At 36.6% G+C, this 20,281-nt stretch overlaps 3 protein-coding genes across 4 annotated transcripts; 1 reads left to right on the plus strand and 2 right to left on the minus strand.

The window, feature by feature from the left end:
- Positions 1-504: 504 nt before the first annotated feature.
- LOC103455845 (vacuolar protein sorting-associated protein 32 homolog 2-like) lies at positions 505-3,238 on the plus strand. Of its 2 annotated transcripts, XM_008395448.4 has the most exons (8): positions 505-620; positions 790-913; positions 1,054-1,153; positions 1,562-1,647; positions 1,732-1,823; positions 2,051-2,165; positions 2,250-2,475; positions 2,961-3,238. In XM_008395448.4, the coding sequence occupies exons 2-7, from the start codon at positions 842-844 to the stop codon at positions 2,454-2,456; spliced, it is 672 nt and encodes a 223-aa protein (XP_008393670.1). In that variant the 5' UTR covers positions 505-620; positions 790-841; the 3' UTR covers positions 2,457-2,475; positions 2,961-3,238. The 2 variants fall into 2 exon arrangements, with proteins under 2 accessions (XP_008393670.1, XP_028950480.1); XM_029094647.2 differs by lacking the exon at positions 505-620 and having other exon boundaries at positions 719-913.
- A 4,545-nt stretch (positions 3,239-7,783) lies between these two features.
- On the minus strand, positions 7,784-9,232 carry LOC103455846 (transcription factor MYB87-like). The gene is made up of 3 exons (XM_008395450.4): positions 8,993-9,232; positions 8,725-8,854; positions 7,784-8,599 (listed from the first exon to the last, which is right to left on the minus strand). The coding sequence occupies exons 1-3, from the start codon at positions 9,126-9,128 to the stop codon at positions 8,008-8,010; spliced, it is 858 nt and encodes a 285-aa protein (XP_008393672.2). The 5' UTR covers positions 9,129-9,232; the 3' UTR covers positions 7,784-8,007.
- Positions 9,233-16,993: 7,761 nt separating this feature from the next.
- LOC103441009 (zinc finger CCCH domain-containing protein 23) lies at positions 16,994-18,593 on the minus strand. The gene has a single exon (XM_008379711.4). It carries the CDS (start codon positions 18,478-18,480, stop codon positions 17,371-17,373), a length of 1,110 nt encoding a protein of 369 aa, XP_008377933.2. The 5' UTR covers positions 18,481-18,593; the 3' UTR covers positions 16,994-17,370.
- Between the last annotated feature and the right edge of the window lie 1,688 nt (positions 18,594-20,281).

The following is a 20,281-nucleotide window of genomic DNA, read 5'->3' on the forward strand; positions in this document are numbered from 1 at the left end:
TTTGTACAATGAAATTATGACACCTCGTCAATAAAAGAGAAATATCATTCTATAAACACAATAATACGATTAGTTCTCTAGATCTCATTCATGATTTGAGAGTATTTGGTCAATGATTTTAAGGTCGGACCCACATATTTTTTATTTAATAGGTGTTACTAAATTTTAAAATTCTTGAATTCGAATATTTATTTTCGGTACTCATTCATGATAAGTAAACACGATGACATTTTTGCGGTGTCTAAATTGGGTTTGGGAAACGTGAACAGTTAAGTTGGGCAGTTGGCCCAAAAGATTGGTTTGGGTTTATATTATTATTAACACACGCTTGGACCGACAGGCTTCGGCGTGCCGGTTCATAAACAATATTAACCAACAAACCGCCGGTCACATTACTTCGCCTAACAAACAAATCCAATCATCGCATTCCCACTAACTATTCGTCCGTCAGAAAACAATTCCTCACAGCCCGTTATATAAACCTGCCTCCCTCCATTTCTCGTTAAAGTTAACTAACTTTCCTACCAAAAAAAACCTACCAGTTTTTAGTTGTCCCTCCACATTACTCTTTTACGGTTTACCTGTCCAAGTTCTTCCCTTTCAACGCGGTTTTGAATATTGTCAGTCTGAAATTTTTTATTTTTTTCTTTCAATTCTTATAAATTTAATTTTTATAACTGTAATTCATATAGTTTCATTTGTTGACTATTGCATTTTTTTTTTCAGTCATATATTTTTCAAGTATTTATGGGTCAAAGTCGCTGATCAAAACTTTCGATTTGGTTGCAGGGTTTTTAAAGTCGGTTGCTTTCTCTTGTTCTGGGAACCGATCGAAGCGAAAATGTTCAAGCGAGCGTTTGGGAAGGCTAAGCAGGAGGCCAGTCCCCTGCCCACGATTCACAAATTAAACGATGTATGAATTTTGGGGTTTTTTTTTTATTATTAAATTTGTTATGTTTTGCAGAAATTATGACGAGGAATTGGGTTTTGTGATTGTAATTGTTTGGGGTGTTTTCTTCTTCTGATAAGTGTTGGCTTTTTGGGATTTTGCAGACACTTGACATGCTGGAGAAGAAGGAGAAAGTGCTTGTGAAGAAGGCAGCTCAAGAGACGGAGAAAGCTAAACAATTTACTCAAGCGAAAAACCGAAATGGTAAGAAACCCGAACAGGTTAGATTCGATTTTTTCGGTATTCTTTGTTTTGTGTTAGCCCATTTGAATGTTTTGTATTGAATTCGAACAGAAATTTTGCTTTATGTCGATTTTGATTGGCTTCTAAGAATGTGGGTAGGCTGTTCAGTGTCCAATTTTGTTTTCGCGTTTTCCATTTACGGTGGACGGACAAATTGTAGTCACTAGTTACCTGCTTAGGTCTGAATTTTTTCGCGCAAATCATGGTAGGGGATCATGATCGTGTGTAGATTCCGTTGAGTAAATCTGTAGGTTGTAAAAGAAAATGAGTGGACCTGTGTGACTCAGACTTATAGCGAGATTGTGAAACCTATGTTCTTGTGTGGTAATTATTGTTACATCGTATACCTTGTTGCTATTTTTAATACAGCGGCGATAAAGTGTTTAAAAAGGAAGAGGCTTTACGAACAACAAATTGAACAGCTTGGAAATTTCCAATTGCGCATTCATGATCAGGTACTTGTTGCATTGTTTGAACTACAATGAAGTTACATGTGTTGAGAGTTTATGTTGAAGACCTGTTTTGCGTTGGGGTTTTAGATGATAATGCTGGAAGGCGCAAACGCTACGACAGAAACTGTTGATGCATTGAGAAGTGGAACCTCTGTAATGAAGGCCATGAACAAGGCCACGTAAGTTGCATCTGAACTGAATTATATAGAAGTTATAGATTCCATGGTCCATCATTTCCATGACTATAGCATAATCGTAAATACGTCTTAAATTACTCGTTTCACTTTCCGCTTACATTGCTTTGTTTTGAAGAATGAATGTCTTTGGAGGTTCTGCCAAATGAAGCATTCCGTAACCTTTTGTTCTGCATAGTGTAACTCAACTTCGGCCCGTTTTTCCTATACAGGAAAATTGATGATTTGGAGAAAACAATGGATGAGATCAATGACCAAACTGAAAGCATGAAACAAATTCAGGAGGCATTGTCAGCACCTATCGGTGCAGCAGCTGATTTTGATGAGGTATTGTCTTTGCAAGTTATTAGTTCATAGATTCAATGCTTTTTCCAAACGTATAGTTCAAATATTACAATTTTATTTTCGCAGGATGAATTGGAAGCAGAGCTTGAAGAACTAGAAGGAGCTGAATTGGAGGAGGAGCTTCTTCAGCCAGCCACAAGTGCTCCTGCAGCTCCCGCACCTCCAGTATCTGTAAATCCTGAAGCAGGCAGGCAGCCAACACGACCAGCTCCTCAAAGAAATAACCGTGAGGAAGATGAGCTTGCTGCATTACAGGCAGAGATGGCACTTTAAGCGGTTATATGTGTATAAGGTAGATAATTTCTCTTGATAATACAACCATAATAGTTTATCACTCAAGTGGGTAACGCACATAATGCAATTTAAATTATCACAAAACTTGAAAAAGATTTCTTAATCGTATCAACCATCAACCACTGCTCAATTAGGGTCATTGCACACCACATAGATTATCATTCAAAGCACAAACTGGTCATTTTAGAAGAAAAAAAATGGCATGCTGAAAACGGTCCACATGTATGTCGAATTACGGTAGTTGCACACCACAGAGATTATATCATTCAAAGAACAAGCAGGTCATTTTAAAAAAGGTCGTTGTGCTGAAAACGCTTAACATGCATCTTATGACAATTGAGAAAGACACCGATTGTTTATTTGCTTGATCTTTTCCTGTGCTGGAATTTGAATAAGAGTTATGTTTCTGCAAGCATTTGATGCATCTGCCTTTCGTTATGTTAATTTCATTCAATCTGACGGGTTTCGTTTCTCTGAGTGCAGTAGTAACATGTAGCAGCGGACGCTTAATAAACTCTGGACGACGATGCGAATCGCTGGGACTCTCTCCATACTGACTAGTAAACTTTTTATACTGCATTTGATGTTGAGGACACACTGTAGATAGATAAGTTTAGATAACAAAGTGTGTACTTTGTAATTTACTCGAATATTGTAGGCTTCTTTGCAAAACTAGTAGTGGGAACCTCTGTGTCCTCTTTCCCCCAGTTCAAAGACTAAAAAACCAGATGGGAATACAACGTTATAATTTAGTGATACAATTATTTAGGGTAAATTACATAGTAGCCCCTCAAGTTTGAGGTCTATTACAACCTCATACAACATATTTAAAACATTTCATTTTCATACCTCATGTACTATTTTTTTTCAAAATAATACCTCCGTTATATTTTTCATCCATTGATCTGTTAAGCGTTGATGTGGCTCCCACATTTGTGCCACGTGACAAAAAAAAATTATTTTTTAAAACCTGAATCTTCTAAATAAATATAAAAATAAAAAATAAAAAAATAAAAAACCAAAAACAAAAGTTGAAACACACCTCCTTGCAATCCCCAATTCGTCTTCCCTCCCTCCCTCCCCCACCCAACCAGCAACCTAGAAGAAGAAGAAAAGAAAATAAAAAAACCATCTTCATCTTCCCCGGCTCCCCTTTCTTTCCCCTCCAGTCTTCCCCAAACCCACCGCACCCAACCTCCACGTCCTCCTCCGCACCCACCCTCTTCCCTCCTCTACACACCCCACTCTTTAAATCCACACTCATTGGGGAATACATGATATGGGTTGCAAGGAAAGGGAGATGGTTTTTTTTTTTCTTTTTTCTTTTCTAGGTTGTAGGTAGTGGGTGCGGAGGAGGAGGTGGAGGATGGGTGCACGGTGGGTTTGGGGAAGACGGGAGGGAGAAGAAATGTGTGGGTTGCAGGAAGGGGGGTCGGGGAAAATGAAGATGGGTTTTTTTTTTCTTTTTTCTGGGTTGCAGGTTGGGCTCGAGTGGGGGGGGGGGGGGTGGGAAGATGGGTGTGCGAAGGAGGATGTGGAGGATGGGTGAGAGTGGTTTTGGATTTGGGTTGCAGGGAGGGACAATGGATGGGGAAAATGATGAAGGGGATGAGGTTTCGGCGGACAGCCGGGGCGGTGGAGGGTGGGGTGATGGGATCTGGGTTTTCTAATTCTTTTTTTCTGGGTTGTAGGTTGGGCTCGGGTGGGGGGGGGGAGATGAGGAGGAGGTGGAGGATGGGTGCACGGTGGGTTTGGGGAAGACGGGAGGGAGAAGAAATGTGTGGGTTGTAGGAAGAGGGGTCGGGGAAAATGAAGATGGGTTCTTTTTTTCTTTTTTCTGAGTTGCAGGTTGGGCTCAAGTGGGGGGATGGGAAGATGGGTGTGCGAATGAGGATGTGGAGGATGGGTGGGAGTGGTTTTGGATTTGGGTTGCAGGGAGGGACAATGGATGGAGAAGATGATGAAGGGGATGGGGTTTCGGCGGGCGGTCGTGGGGTGGAGGGTGGGGTGATGGGATCTAGGTTTTCTAATTCTTTTTTTCTGGGTTGCAAGTTGGGCTCGGGAGATGGGAAGATTGGTGCGCGGAGGAGGTGGAGGATGGGTGCAGAGGAGGATGTGGAGGATGGGTGGGAATGGTTTTGGATTTGGATTGTAGGGAGGGATGACGGATGGGGAAGATGATGAAGGGGATGGGGTTTCAGCGGGCGGGTGGCCGGGGGGTGGGGGGGCCACGTCAGCGCTTAACGGATCAATGGATGAAAAATGTAACGGAGGTATTATTTTGAAATAAAATAGTACGTGAGGTATGAAAATGAAATGTTTTAAAGATGTTGTATGAGGTTGTAATAAACCTCAAACCTAATGGGCTACTATGTAATTTACCCAATTATTTATGTCATTTTTTGTCAATGTAAATTTTTAAATCCATGCATATTTAAAGGTGTAAAACGTCGTCGTATGGAAGTGGGCAAAAGCCGCAAACATGCATGCAAAAATTGCAAAGGGACATGAAAGATCAGATTCATACACTACACCACAAACCCTCGTTAATATCATGTATCGAAGGATTCAATGACAGAGAGAAAAAAGAAATTGTATAGTATTGAAACACAATCCCGTGTAGTATAGATAAATGACAGGCTTATATGATGTTATTAGCACTCTAACTATATAAAAACACAAGGGCAAAATTTGTATAGACTGCATAGACGAGTGCATAATGACATTTTTGAATGTCAATAACAACTTCCTCTACTTATTTTCTGTTTGAACAAAGAAAATAAACTTATAATTTTGATAAAAGTCAGAATTTATATAGTTAAGCATCAATTCTTTGTTTGGATTCATACATCCATGAGTGGCCATCATTGCCACTCAACCACCGTTGCTGCCGCCACCACCATCACCCGGCATCATCATCACCACCGCCACCTCCACCACCATAACAAATCATATTATGTTGCAATGTTTAAATATCAGAAGATTCCCCTACTTAATAGAACAAAACATAAATGATGGGGGACCATCTACCATCAATCCATCAATCCATCATCATATGACTATATACAGGAAAAACAAGAACTTATACATATTGTTTTGATGTGGACTTTCAAATATTTTACTAATTCAGATTTTAACTTTTAGACAGACAACAAAGTTGGCAATGGCATTTATAAGATTATCTTTTTTTCCTTTGACTTGAGATCACTCTGTCTGTCATAAACAAGAATTTGAAAGGGATATATGTCCAATCTTAACTCACTGATTCCTGCTTGATGTTGGTGTTTTTGTTCTTAATCATATCTGATTAATTGCAAGATTCTTCACTTGATTTATATCTTAAACAAGAAATGGAGAACAAGGTTGCCTTTGCTTACTTCCATAAGCATTTGCTCAAGTGTGAAAACGATAAGAAAAACTCTCACGTCACGTGGATATGTTACCTCTCTCTTTTTCTTATTCATCAAAGTCATCATTCGAAGGATGAACGATGAGCGAGAAATATCAAAATGGGACATATCTCTTAGATAGGTAATTACTATTTGGGATACATGGGATGTATGCATATTTTTGGTTGTGTTCTAAAATTTATTTGGGGAAGGGATATTCATCCACAGATAATGCCAACAAGAAGCAGATAACTTACATTCATTAAGTTGCAATTTTTAGAGTTCAATGTGAAAACATGAGAGAGACAGATAGAAAACAAAATTTGAAGCCCAAGTTTTCTAAACCTCTCTTTTATTGGAATATAAACACTAATTAAGAAACTTAAACACCAGATTAAAGCCTGTCAAACAAACCCTAATTACGGCATCTCACATGGATGTAGAATATGCAATGTTTTGGTAGTTTATAGCATGTGAATTAATTAATTAATCTCATATTTTAAGGTGATGACTAACAAACTACAATGGTTTATTAAATTATGCTTTTCGAAAACAATGATGATTAACTAAGTTTAATGAAGTTAATAACTGAAGTGGTTGAGGCTTAAATAATGGATTAGCCTTAACACATGAAAAAGTCTTCATACGCAATTGTTTTATTTAATTATGTCCTCTCGATAATCACTACGGAGTGGCCCAGTTGTAGGGTGAATTCTAAACCCGTATTTCATACGGGTGAGTTTAAGTTTGATTCCTGGCGCATGTGAACTACATGATAATGGTCAGAGAACTCTGTAATGTTTCTGTGAGTCTTCTCAACTCTCTAAAAAGTAAATTATCATAGCTTCGTCACCTATTAATTTTTTTTAATATTATGTACTCTGGATTCTTGAATAGTCAGACTTCATAGTACTTGGCCGTACAATTAACAATTTGATCCAATTTAAGTTAATATTTTGATTTGAACTACAGCTTTCAAACAGTGACATCGGACCTTCGGCAGCGCACCGCAATCTGCATGACTAATTAAAAGCTTATAATATGATGTTAATGTATGTGAATCTGACAAATATGATGCTGCAAACTTTCAATGTGTTCATATCGCTGACCGAGCCAGAGATTATAACATACAACCGTGTTTTATCTTCAGCTTTTCTTGATATTTTTTGCCATCAGGTCAAGATAGGAAGAGAGAGATGTCTTCGAAGATGGTAAAAAATATCTCGTTTTCATGATATCCTCAACTTTCAAAAGGTTACAAGACTGACGAAGTTCGGACTAGATTGGTTGTTTCTTAAGCTTAGTTTTCGCTTTGTCTCCTTATAACTGAAAGTGAAATATTCGAGAATCAGAAGAATTATTATTTTTTCTTGAAATATTTCTTTTTTTTTTGTTAAATAATTCATTGACCATATATAACCTTTGATTTTTACCACTTCATATCCCAAACTTGCAAACGTGATGTATGTTATGACTGTAAAAATCAATACAGCTAGGGCAGAATATCTTTATGGTTGTTGTGTCGAGAGAGGGACATGAACTTTGAATTGGCCAGACTCCCGCACAACTCATGAGATGACCTCTGACCTACAAAGGAAACGGGCAAACATGATGAGGCCGTCATGTTCAGAAATTTCTCACAACCCAACAATGGCAAATTTGAGAAAGTTGAAACCTTCACACACATAGCACAATCACGCAGAATTCCAATTCACGTGATGGGAGAGATATAGAGGTGTACAACCACTTGATGTGACAAATAGAGAGAATGGAAGATCAATGCATGCTCATAAACTAGTCATCGACTTTATTTTGGTTTACATAATATGTTCTCATCCATGAACAGAACAAACACAGGATTTCAATCACATTACACAAGAAATACAAAGACGATCACATGAAGTGACAAATAGGGAGAATGGTGAAGATCAATGCATATTGTTCATAAACTAGCCATTTACTTAAATCTGATTTACATAATATGTTCCCATCTATCAACAGCACCAGAGTTCCAAACAACACTGAAAACTAGAGCAAGTGAAAAAAAATTAAAATCAAAGATAGAAATTAAAGCATTTCTAGCTAACTAATTTGTGATTTTTCTTCCCCCCATTTCCTTTACCAATTCAAACCCTTTTGATTCAGTAGTTGTAAATTTCAGCTTGAAACAATTCACCCAAATCCGTGCAGCCTGATGGGACAGCTTCACTGGTTGTTTTCTCAAAACACATGCCATAGTAATTGACATTATTATCATAAGCCAAACCATATCCATAATCCATACAAAACCAAGAATCCTGATCAAGATAACCGTTCCCAGCAATCGAAGACGAATCCGAAACGCTTGATCCTTCCTGAGACAATGAAACAGTGGTGCTGAAACTCCTCCTTGAACTTGCACCGAAATTTGAAAAACCCAAGAACTTGGGGCTGTATAACTGATCAGGGTTTAAGCTCAGGGTCTGGTTGTAGGCATTGAGTCCAGAGTTCACATCGGATAGCGTCTGCAATGTGGCTGGTTGGAAAGTTGAGAAGGCAGGGTCTTGGGGTTCCTCAGTTTTTCGGATTCCAGAAAAAATGGCATTGTTTGTAATCGTGGGCTCTCTCTCTTTGCTACTGATATTCTTTACCTTTCCTCCCAAAACCATAAGTTTCTTCTTTAATTTGGTATTCCAATAGTTCTTCACATCGTTGTCTGTTCTTCCAGGCATGTGAGAAGCAATGACTGACCATCTAAAAAATTGGGGGAAATTTAAAAAATGCAAATAAATTAGAAAACTGATCAAATTAAATGTTGCGGATTATAAATTAAGAAATTGAAAAAAAAAAAAAAAAACCATTTAAATTTGTTTACTTGCCGGCTTCCCATCTGGTTGTAGAGGCTGCAGATAATGCTGTCTTCCTCTTCAGTGAAGCTTCCATGTTTGATGTCTGGCCTCAGATAGTTCAGCCACCGCAGACGGCAGCTCTTCCCGCACCGCCTCAGACCTACAAAGTGTAGAAAAATTAATAAAGTTGAGAACTGTTGCAGAGATTGGCAAAGAAAATAAAACCCTTTTCTCATTTCTCCTAGAACTTTCATTCTTTTGAGCCCAAAAGATGGAATTTAGAGAGACAGAGAGAGACCAGCTTTTTTGGGGAGAAGAATCCAGTTGCCGCCGGTGCCATGAGACTCGAGGTAGGACTTGAGAGCTGCGTCTTCTTCCGGAGACCACGGGCCTCTCTTCACGTTGTCTTTGTCACAGCATGGAGTGCGTCCCATGGTTGCTTACTCTGTGCCCTCACTCACTCCCTAAGGACCAACCAGAAAGGTCAGAGACGACAAGGAAAAAATTCAGACGCGCAAAATGCAAAGGGTTTTGGGGGAGGAAGGACTTTATAAAATGGTGGCACCTTGAAATAAATAAATAATAAATAAAACGCTTGACCATTGTACGGATGCCCTTGTTGTTCAATTTCACTTGTAATATTTTGTGTGTGATACTTGTTTCTTGCTTAACAAGATAGATGCCCTGTCAAATGCATGTGTATTTGACTTTGTATTATTTGGTTCTTTTAATCATGGAGATGAATTAATATTAAAACAGTTGACGTTCATATTACGATTTAGTATTATTTTTCTCTATTTATAGAAGTGAGAGACTTATATTTGATTTTTTTGATAATAGAGTTCGTTTTCATTCCCCATAAATTAGAACATTGTTTTATCGTTCAAAGTATAATATGCTTATTAGTTATTAGTCTTACACCTAATAACACAGTGGTTGCAAATGTCCTTTAATTTGGTTGGTCGAATTGTACTAGTTTGATTCTATTTAATAGGTGCATGTGTTCTAAGCTAGCGTCACAAAATATGGACTTCGTCACAAGAGAGGCAAAAGTGGAACACAACCCTACTCTCTGATTTTCTCCACTGACAAGTGATTAGTGGTAAAAAGAACATTGCTTATCAACATGCTTTGCGATCAAATGGCAAGAAAATCGTGGCTAATTACATACATATGTATGGGATGGATTTGTGACATTACTTTTTTTACACATGTTTTGTGGGACCTATTTCATAAAATATTTTAACGATCTGAAACGTCTATCTTTTAGGTCTTCCCTCAAAAGATCATGTATACAAAAAAACACCCAAATCTGAAACCATGTGATTGTTGAATTAAGAGTTGAGGGTTTTTTTTATTTTTTTTATTTTTTTATAACCATCCTATATGTATATGTAGTTGCTTGTTGATTCTTTACACATTCATTTTTTTTATTATTGTCGAGGTGACATCATTTTATCGTAAAAACATCATAATCTAAACTGTTTATTCTCCTTATCATAATCTAAATACCATTTAAAAAAAAATTTATTTGATTTGAAAATCGCTTGGTTATCCATATAAATCAAATCAAGTGAAGTTTTCAAAGTGGGTTTGTGCTATTTTAGTAAAATTACTTTGTGCTATTTTAGTAAAATTTAATTTTACTATTCATGGCTTTGGACCAACTTACATTTAAAAATTTTAACCATTACAATAAGGTAGCAAAAAGGGGTAAAACTTGAGGGCGGTGACTGCTTTTTGCTCTCTCCTTTTGACTTTGTATTTTGTTGTTTTCTCTGTTTTCAGTCTTCAGATTCCTTGTCACGGACTCACGTTTACGTTTCTCCGTCGGTAATCTTCTACAAAATGTTACATCAACAGTATCATTTTAACACAATCCACGGCGAGTGTTTTGGTACACGGACGGTTATAATTATGTTTCTGTGTGTATTTGTCTTTTCTTTCTAATATGGAGTCTCTTCCTACTCTGCATGCTCGAATAACTTTGAAGTTGGTATATACTAAATTAAGTATAAAAAAAGCAAACTCTGATCTTATGAACCAAATCAATAACTCGTGATGTCTAGTTCAATCAAGACTAGTGATAAGCGATTGTTCTACATAAATAAATGAACTACACAAGTACCGTGAGAGCTAGCCCTTTCGAACTTTGGGCCGCTGCTATTGCAGTTCTTCCGCCATGCCAACGCCCGCGGACCCCCGGGATAGAAGGAATTGAAATCTTACTGATTGTAGCTTTGTTCTGACGTCCGAGAAAAATACGAGACGAAAGGCTTGAATGGTAGGATTTCTCCATCACTCCACGATAAAGGAACAATCTTGCTCTTGGTCTGTGAAGTTATTTGATAACCTCACAACCCAATTACCTTTTGGGCCCAGGATATGCAGAACCAATGTGATCTAAGTGCGATCCACTTGGGCTGGGCTGGTATGGGCTATAAATGTGTATGTTAGCCCAGTGAATAAGGCATTTGATATACGTGTCGTGTGTACTGCGACGATTATTTAAGGAGTGTCACATCCACATATCACTTGTTATTTCTCACATGCTTTTATAATTTTCAACCGTCGGATCGGATGAATTGAAGAAGATCAATGGACAAAAATTAATAAGAAAATTGTGAGAACTAAAAAAAAAGTATATGGATATCATACTCTTTTTTTTAAGTCAGAAATTTCCAAGAGTAGAAAAAAGATTCTTTAATGTACGAACTGCGAATCTGAATGAATATGGAATCCAATGTAAAACAAGGAATTTGGCTGTCCCAAACAATCATAAGAATGTTGATTTTTATGTAGCGAATTTTTGTGTCGAATTAATGGTTCATGTAATAAATTATCAAATTTAAATTCACCGTATCAACCCGCCTTAAGAAAATAATTTGATTCAAATTGTCCCCACACGAGAAAAAACATGAATTGTCATATATAATTTATTGACCACTTAGCATTACGATCTTGTGGTTTAAGTTTGGTTTTCATCGATAAAAAAATTGAACTAACTATCATAGCTAGTTCATAATATAACTTAGCCTAATCCTCTGCCACTTAATGTAAACATATCGTGAATTTCACCATAAATATATCACGAGTCAATAATCGAAAATCATACACAATGTACACAATAGTTAGATATATGGTGTGCCAACATTAACTATACGCACCTTCATACGCATCATAATTTATGGAGTTTGCATAATTGCGTTAATACCAAGAAGAACTAAAGGGATTTTAAAAAGTGGAGTAATGTAAAATCAAGAAAATATTAATGCCGAAATTTTGAACCTAAGTTACACCTCCTATGCTTTCTTACTTCTTCTTTTTTTAAGGACCAACTGTTAGTTTTGTTACGGCATTCTACTTTTTTGGGGGTCGAAAAAACTCATGAAGGCATTTCAACCTCTCTCTGCTCACCATTATGTGATTCACCAGTGTTAGGAATCAAACTAAGGACGTGTTATGTGGAATATGGATCTGAAATTCGTCATCATTTACCCGAACCATAGTAATTCCATTAAAATGATGATTACATTATTTTTCTAATTACTACTTCCATTAACTTAAATATATTTTTAATGACTTCGAAATCAAACTTAAGAGCTAATCATTACATATTTGTTTTGCATTACACGACATTTTATATAAGATAAAACAGATATGGATATCCATATATATATATGTGGATAAGATCCTAACTTGTCCCCATCATTTTATGCAACCACTACATTTTCAATCCAAATAATTAAAAAATATTAATGTATTTCCTTCTTGTAAGCAATTTAACACCCAACAAACAGATGGGTCAAAGGGGAAATTAGCTCCAAAGATTAGCATACAATTCTCTCAATCTAAGCACGATTGCGACAATGTATGAGACATTGAGAGGGACTCGGGGTCCCAAGCAACGTTTACTTAATCGGGGATGCTTATTAGAAAACACGATTGTTTTTAAGTATTTTTTCATCACACTATTTTTTAAAGATGTTTTTATAATCTACAAACATTTTCGAGTTCCTATGACAAATGTTGAGAGAAGCATTTTTAGTTATTTTAAAGCCTTAATGTTGTAAACACATTTTTATACGAGGGGTATGAGGTCGGACGAAGAAGTGATCGTATACCTCTTTTACGTGTTAATCCTTTTAAATATGAGATAGGCGTTAGCTTATGTCATTGTTGTTGAATTGCTTATGCATATTTAAGGTCAATTTCAAATTGTTTATGGAGAAAGTATTTATGCTTATAAACATTTTTGTTTAAAGTGAAGTGATTTTATTACCAACATGTTAATTAAACTCCTCTTAAACATTTGGAAGTGCTTTATACATGAAGGGGTGTGTTATCCACACACTCATATTTACTTTTCACACAATTTTTGTTAATTTATGTCATTTTCTTTATTTTTTTTAATTTATTTGATCCGATAATCGAAAATTAGATAGATACGTGAGAAGTTAAAAAAAGTAAGGATATCACATCCATACATGGAAAAAGTATTGGATAAGCTTTTCTTTATGAAAGCTTTCCATAAGCTACAAACACTTTTGACCTAAAAAAAACACTACAAACACTAATTTTTCGGTCAAACTTAGTCGAAAACATTTTCAACTATCAAAGTATTTAATTTTTCTATAATAGTATGGATTATTGGATATTACAGAAAGGACGGGACTTGATTTCTGAAGAATCAGGTCCAGCCGTGATAGGTGATCAACATAGAGTGCTGCTGATCCTTACAGAAGCATTGCACGTAGTCAAACAGAGTTGAAACACAAACTTGAAAGTGCTTTTGTGATGTCTAATGTTGGGAAGATTAAATTTTAAAATTAAATTTACAAACTAAATGATGTATCACCAATAAAAATAAGCATGTTTATCAATGTTTAAATAATAAATCAATCATCAACTTTTATGTTCCTTAATTTTTAAAATTTTCTCTCTAAATTTAATTTCCTTAGCATTACATTTTGTGATTGGAGCTTTTGATGGTAGAGAGACCCACCAACTGAAACAGTTCTGAGGGGCACGCCTCTACAGGATTCGTCCCCTCCCACCCAACTAAAAAAGTTCCCGTGGTTCGACGAAGAGGACAAAATAAACGAAACCCTAGGAAACACCGTCCACTTTGTCTCCCCTTTTCGTTTTTTTAATTAAATCACTCCTTCATTTACTAATCCTGCAGCTTGCAGCTTGCGATAGATTTTTCAATGTGATCGTCACACGAAGCAGTATATCACGTGTCGTTATATAAACAGTATGATATATATGTTAAAAAGTTAATAATTTAAAAAATAAAAAAATTTCATCACTTACATAAAAATATATGATATACCATTCGTGTTCCCATTACAATTAAAAATTTCTCGCGGCCTGCAGCACTTACTCTTATTAAACTCAATAATTAATATCTACCTTATGGACTTAATGAGATTTATTAATCAGAAACAGTATTTGCGGATTTGATTGCAATATAAAATTATTATTTTATATTTTTACATGGATGTGCTTCTCTTATCCTTCCATTTTGACCTTTGGTTGATTCTATAGATGGATAGAATCAAGACAATGTGTATTTTAACTATGAACAAAGCGAGTTCGAAACATTCTACAAATATCATCCATAAGCCATAAGATTCAATTCGAGCTGGAGGCTTATCACACGCATGAACGTTAATATTCATATTTAAATCCCAGTTTGTTAACTGAATCGCCATATAAACGTCAATGAGTTTCAACTCGCGTCTTTTTAATTATCTCATCATTAGTCTGCAGCTTTGAAATGTGTTTCGAATCAAAATAAAGGCTAAAACTCCTTCTATAAGTCTTTCAAGGTGAGAGACGGGTCTCGCAATGAACTCTTTATAACTTTATAAAATATTATACTAAAATATAAAGTGTCGGATAATCCATCGAGAATCTTATTTTGGTAGAGTCTGGATTTCTCCCGGAAGAAATGTGCTACAAAAGCATTGAGTAACTTGAGTTACAGCCCGCAGACAATGATGGCTCCTTGACCATATCCCGTGTTCAAAAGTTCAAAACCTTCACATCAAAGATATTATATTTTTCCAGATAACGCCTGAAGATGGAAGAATAGTCAAACACAAGTGGGGCACCAAAACCGGATGATAAGAAAGATTTTCCAAGTGGATAAGGACGGGCTTATCCACAGGCCACGTCACAAATCCAATCACGTTGTTGCCTGAAAAACAGATGATATAATTGTTTACTGACAAAGGTAGTGGTGCTGGATATAATTCTACTTTACACATCTTTAATCATTTTCTTAAATTTCAAACCACACAGTTTTTTTAACTATAAAATAGGGGATTTGGATCCTCTCCTGAGCTTAAGGAGAGGATCCTCCTGACCAACACATGTGAACCGTTGGATGAAAATCTAACGGTTATAATTATTATAACTTTAAAAGAATCCCTGTTTGTAGCTGTTGGATTTTCATCCAACGGCCCACATGTGTTGGTCAGGAGGATCCTCTCCATAAGCTCAGGAGAGGATCCAAATACTAAAATAGGAATGTGTTATCCATACATATTTTTTTACTTCTCACATATTCCTTATTAATTTATATTCCTTGATCTTTTACAATTAATCCGATCCGACAGCCGAAAAACTTAAAAAGATAAGAGAAGTAAAAATGAATGTATAGATATCACATCCTATAAAATATTTTAAATGGACACTTTAACTACAATGCTTTGTTTGGTTCGCAAAAAGAAATTAATCAGGAATCGTCCTTTTTTTTAAATTTATTCTTGTTTAATTGGCAGAAGAAGAGAATAACTAATTTCTTATTTTTTAAATTTATTTTCCTGCAGAACTAATTTCTTATTTTTTAAATTTATTTTCCTGCAGACCAAATTTTTTTTAAGTTATTTATTTTTTTATCAATTTTTCCGTGCAACTTATATAAAATCTTTAATTTATTTCTTTAATTATAATTTTAATCGATTACTTGCTTAAATTTTTATGATTAATTAACTCTATTTGAAATTTAATTTTAACTAATCATCCCTTTAACCGTAGATTTTAAAAAAATTTATTTAATTTTTTATTTATTTTAATCACGCGAATAACACTTGACAACTCTATAATGATAAAAAAGTGAGAAATTATTATTAAATCAAGAAATGGTCCCTGCTAATAAAACTCCCAGAGAGTAAGTGAGCCACAGATTCACACACCCATTGCATTAAAATTAAAATGAATAATCTTTAAATAAGATATTAAAATGTTCAAATTAACAATAATAATAATAAAAAAAAAAAGACAATTGTAATATTTTTCAACTGAAAAACTAAATTGAGATGACAATGTTATCAAATTTGACAGCGTCAAATATATTTTTATTAATTTTTTTATGGGAAACGCTGAAACTGAAGGCAAACGAAGAAGCCAGAAAGACCGAAGCTTGAATTTTGGAAAACCAGAGAGAGTACAGAGAGAAGAAAAGCAGAAAGCCAAACGCAGAAGCCAGCAAGCACGAACTTGCTTCCCATAATACGTGAAGGGCTGGGCGGCTGACCAGGCGCGGAGGATCGAGTTGGTGACTCGGACGCGATGGAAAATAGCGGAGGCTTTTTTTGGTGGCGGCGCCGGTTGTCGGTTGCTGGGAGTGGTCGTCGGTTCCGTCGGCGCAGAGTTTTTGGATGTCTTCAAAAGGAGGAGAAGGAAAAGGGGGAGGATGGGGATGACGTGCCGTGAATTTGAACCGTTGATTTGCTCCACGGCCGCCACAATTGAGGGTAGGGATCAGAAGTTGGATTTTAGCAAAACCCAGATGAAGAATTGCACAAAGATAGAAACTTTATGAATTGGGTTGAAGAAACAGTGTAATAAAATAATATTTAATTTGACATATCTAATGAAGAGTAAAATTTTAAAAAATATCAAAATATCAGTTAAATTCAAATTTTATATTTAAAATTTAACATCACTTTGGAAATGCTCTAAAAAGGGCAATAAATACACAGCTCTACAGAGTACTGATTTTCTTTCGTATACATTTGCATGAGAGAATCCAAAGCCTGAAGCCAAAACACGACTTTTCTTCATCTTAACCTTTTATACCCTAATGGAATGTCCTGAAAATTAATCCTAACCAACGATTTAACGGCTAAAACTTTTATTTAATACACATAAAAAACAAATAAATAAGCCAAGTTAGTGATTTACGTTTTTGAATTAAGTGGTGATTTGAAATAAGCTATGATTGACGCATTTCAAATAAGTAAACATGTCATGTGAGGAATTAAGCTTCAATTTGATCATGTAAACAAAGGAGAAAATACAAATATGATATTATCCGAGAAAATTTGATATAACATGAAAAATAAAAAAGAAAATAACAATTTCATAAACAATGATGAAAGCATTAATATTAGGTACCCAAATCCCCAGCAGCCCGGACAAAATTCTTCTTCGTTGTTTTTTTCTGTACAAATTTGCAAAACGAAATTAACTTCTTCACAGTTTCCCGTCGACCATTTACACCAAAAAAGCTTCATATTAACCGCGTTATTCACAACAAAAGGTCAGAAGAATCAGAAGGCCACCAATTTTTACCGCACCAGACAAAAATATGAATCGAAACGGATAAACGACAAACGAGGTAACACAGCAGTCAGGTTTACGCGACTCCTCGTCTTCACACAATCACTCGCTGACTAGCTCCGAAATCCATCCAACATCTGGAGCCGACGATCCAGAGTCAACACGGGCGACTCGGCCAAAAGAGTTCTCCTTACTCAGCCTCGCGTACATTCTTGCCCGGAGATCCCTCCCGGACTCCACCCTCTCCATTGCTGGCTCCTCCCCGCAACGCTGATCCCAGAGATCAACCGGGTTCGGTCCGACCCGACCCGTTGTACGAGTCGGGGTCAATGGAAGGCTGCAAAAACCGGATCGGAAGGCGGACCCTCTTGGAGACGGACCGAACCCGGATCCCATTTGGGCTCCCCATGAAGGCGGAGAGTTCATTTTCATCTTAGCAAGCTTGAAGTTTCGCATCGACGCAACGAGTTCACTCACCGAGTTACGGCCATGTTGAGGACTGTTTGGCGACATTGGCGGCGATTCAGACGGCGGAGATAATGGAGGGGACATCAGGATCGAGGCGGGGGGCGAACCAAATGGATACGAGTCGAAAGCTCCCGACCCTTGGGTTCTCGGGCTCTGCCCGGGAAGGACCCGAAGCTGTTCGGGCGTGTGAGCAAAGAAGCAGACCCGGCGGTTGCAGCCCAACCCGTCCTTGCATGGCTGGGTCCGGTACCTAGCCGGGTGAAGCCAGCACTCGAAAACACCGTGAGCGAACTCGCACAGGTCACCCTTCGGGCAGTGGCCCTTGCGGAAGTCAGGACATGCAGCACCGGAGTAGTGGTACTTTCTTGGGTCGCGACGCCGGGCCTTCTCGCCCGGGTGGGCGTACGGACAGTCGGTCCAGTCGTGGGACCTTCCGCGCGCGCACCTCCGGACCTTGAACTCAAACATCCGGAACTGGTCACAGGAGATCGGGTTCATGGCCATGTCCGGGTCCTCCGCTAGCGAGTCGGACTCGTTCGACGGGAGGTAACGGTGGAGCGCGGCGAGGGAGTCGAGGAACACTGGAGAGAGCGGGGAGAAGTCTCCTCCGTTGGAGGCATTGCCGTTAGAGTTAACGGAGTGAACGGGGATGAGGAAGGGTGAGGTGGGGGTATGATCGTCAAATGAGTCCCAGGGTGGGACTTGGATAGTCGGGTGGAGTCGAGTCGGTTCTCCGAGCATCATTATTTCGGGTGGGGTTTAGGAGTTTTGACCTTTCAGACTTCGAAGTTTCTTCAAATGCGAGGTTAGATAGCAGCTGAGTCGCTCTTATATATAACCGGTTTAGAGAGCGAGAGAGAGAAGGGGGGGGGGTTAAATAATGCCAAGTAGGCCACATAGTCACATAATGGGGGTCGGATTTAACCGTGGTGACAAAACATCTACTGCAATTTCTGTGGGAAAACCAATGGTTTAACAAAATTAAGAATATTTTAAAACTCTTCATCAATTGGTAAGAAATATACTTTATTTATTTTGTATAAAGTTTTAAAGTATTCGCATAAGAAATAATGTTTAGTTGAAAGAAATAGTTCATGAAAAGTCACATTTTGAAAAAATTTCTTTAACATTCTCATTACGATATATCAAACTTGCTTATTAATTGAAAAGTTTAAGTTTAATCACGCTGAATGACAAATTTGCTACTAATTTTTTGAAAATAACAAATTGTCTACTTCACCTTGTTCTCGTCCTTTGATCAGACTTGTACTACCTTCATGCATATGCTCATACGGTGCATAATGCATTTATTGAATCATGACGTGTTATGCACGATTCACATTTTTTCAATGTATTTATATGCGTAAATTGACAAAAGAAAAGCTAAATATTTGAAGTAAATGAATAATCTTAAATCATGCTAGAAGAAACTCCTCATAAACCAATTAAAGCTGCTGAATTCACATGAAAAAATTGGTCTCTATTGAATTTATATTAAGAATAGAGAAAACAATATTTAATAAACAACATATTAAATTATATTATTTATAACTCATTGTGGGGCTAAACTCACAATTTCCCCCTTAATGTATATAGTTACATTATTATCCACGTGCGAAATACCTTTTTTATAATCGACATTACACACCTCTCAAGATGTTTTGAACGTGTTTAAAAATAGAAAAAATAATATTTAATGAAAAACTGATTGAATCACATTATTGCTAATCTATTTTGAAATACTAATTATTAAAAAAAAGTTAATTATTATAAAATACTATTAAATAATGAAAATACTTCTGCCACATTTGATGCATTGTTTTGGGTTGCTTTTGAAATTTTTGTTTGAGAGGCATTTTTATCTAATTATTTTTTGTGAAGCTTGTAACACGAAAAATACTGTTCATCGAGCCCTTAACTTTATATATAAAAATAAAAGAACAAATATTTGTGTGCTATACAATAAAAAAATTAATCTTACAAATCGGTGTGCATGTTGTACACAGTTTCACTTTGATTTGATTTAATTTTTAATTTTTAATTAATATACTAATTAGGTGTTTTTAAATGAAAAAGCATGCACCAAATTAATGGAGGATATGCTTCATGATTAAACAAATAGGAAGATAAGATCAAGCATAGTAATATTGCTTTGGGGCAATGGAATCATGCAACAACATTCCAACCACTTCGATTTTGACCTTCTTGTATTAGTTCACTGCTCTACCTATTAAGAATATGAAATAAGATAAATTCGGATTGGCAAATGGAATGTAAAGAAAGAGTTAATCCAGCACATTTTTTTCTACCAATTTCGATTAGGTATTATGTGAATATTGCCTTTTTTTACCATTTAACAATAAAAAAAAGCGATCTCAAACTAATAGGGCTTTCCGCTTGCAAGTGTCGGAAGGAAAGGAAAATGACGTTTATCGTACTCAATCTTATTCTTACTTTGCAAAGCAATTGTTTCCACAATTTGAATTCGCGACTCTTCGTTCACAAACGAACAATTTTTACATTCAAGCACTTAACATGTTTTGAA

This window comes from Malus domestica, chromosome 15 (assembly GCF_042453785.1).
Source record: "Malus domestica chromosome 15, GDT2T_hap1".
In the NCBI taxonomy this organism is placed as follows: domain Eukaryota; kingdom Viridiplantae; phylum Streptophyta; class Magnoliopsida; order Rosales; family Rosaceae; genus Malus; species Malus domestica.

Bases quoted from the DNA above. Each gene is read 5' to 3' on its own strand.
- LOC103455845 (XM_008395448.4), top strand. From the start codon at position 842: ATGTTCAAGCGAGCGTTTGGGAAGGCTAAGCAGGAGGCCAGTCCCCTG. The intron at 914-1,053 runs GTATGAATTTTG...GGGATTTTGCAG, and splicing joins CGATTCACAAATTAAACGAT to ACACTTGACATGCTGGAGAA. The intron at 1,824-2,050 runs GTAAGTTGCATC...TTTCCTATACAG, and splicing joins AAGGCCATGAACAAGGCCAC to GAAAATTGATGATTTGGAGA.
- LOC103455846 (XM_008395450.4), bottom strand. From the start codon at position 9,128: ATGGGACGCACTCCATGCTGTGACAAAGACAACGTGAAGAGAGGCCCG. The intron at 8,855-8,992 runs GTCTCTCTCTGT...TACACTTTGTAG, and splicing joins TCTTCTCCCCAAAAAAGCTG to GTCTGAGGCGGTGCGGGAAG. The intron at 8,600-8,724 runs GCAAGTAAACAA...CCAATTTTTTAG, and splicing joins TACAACCAGATGGGAAGCCG to ATGGTCAGTCATTGCTTCTC.
- LOC103441009 (XM_008379711.4), bottom strand. From the start codon at position 18,480: ATGATGCTCGGAGAACCGACTCGACTCCACCCGACTATCCAAGTCCCA.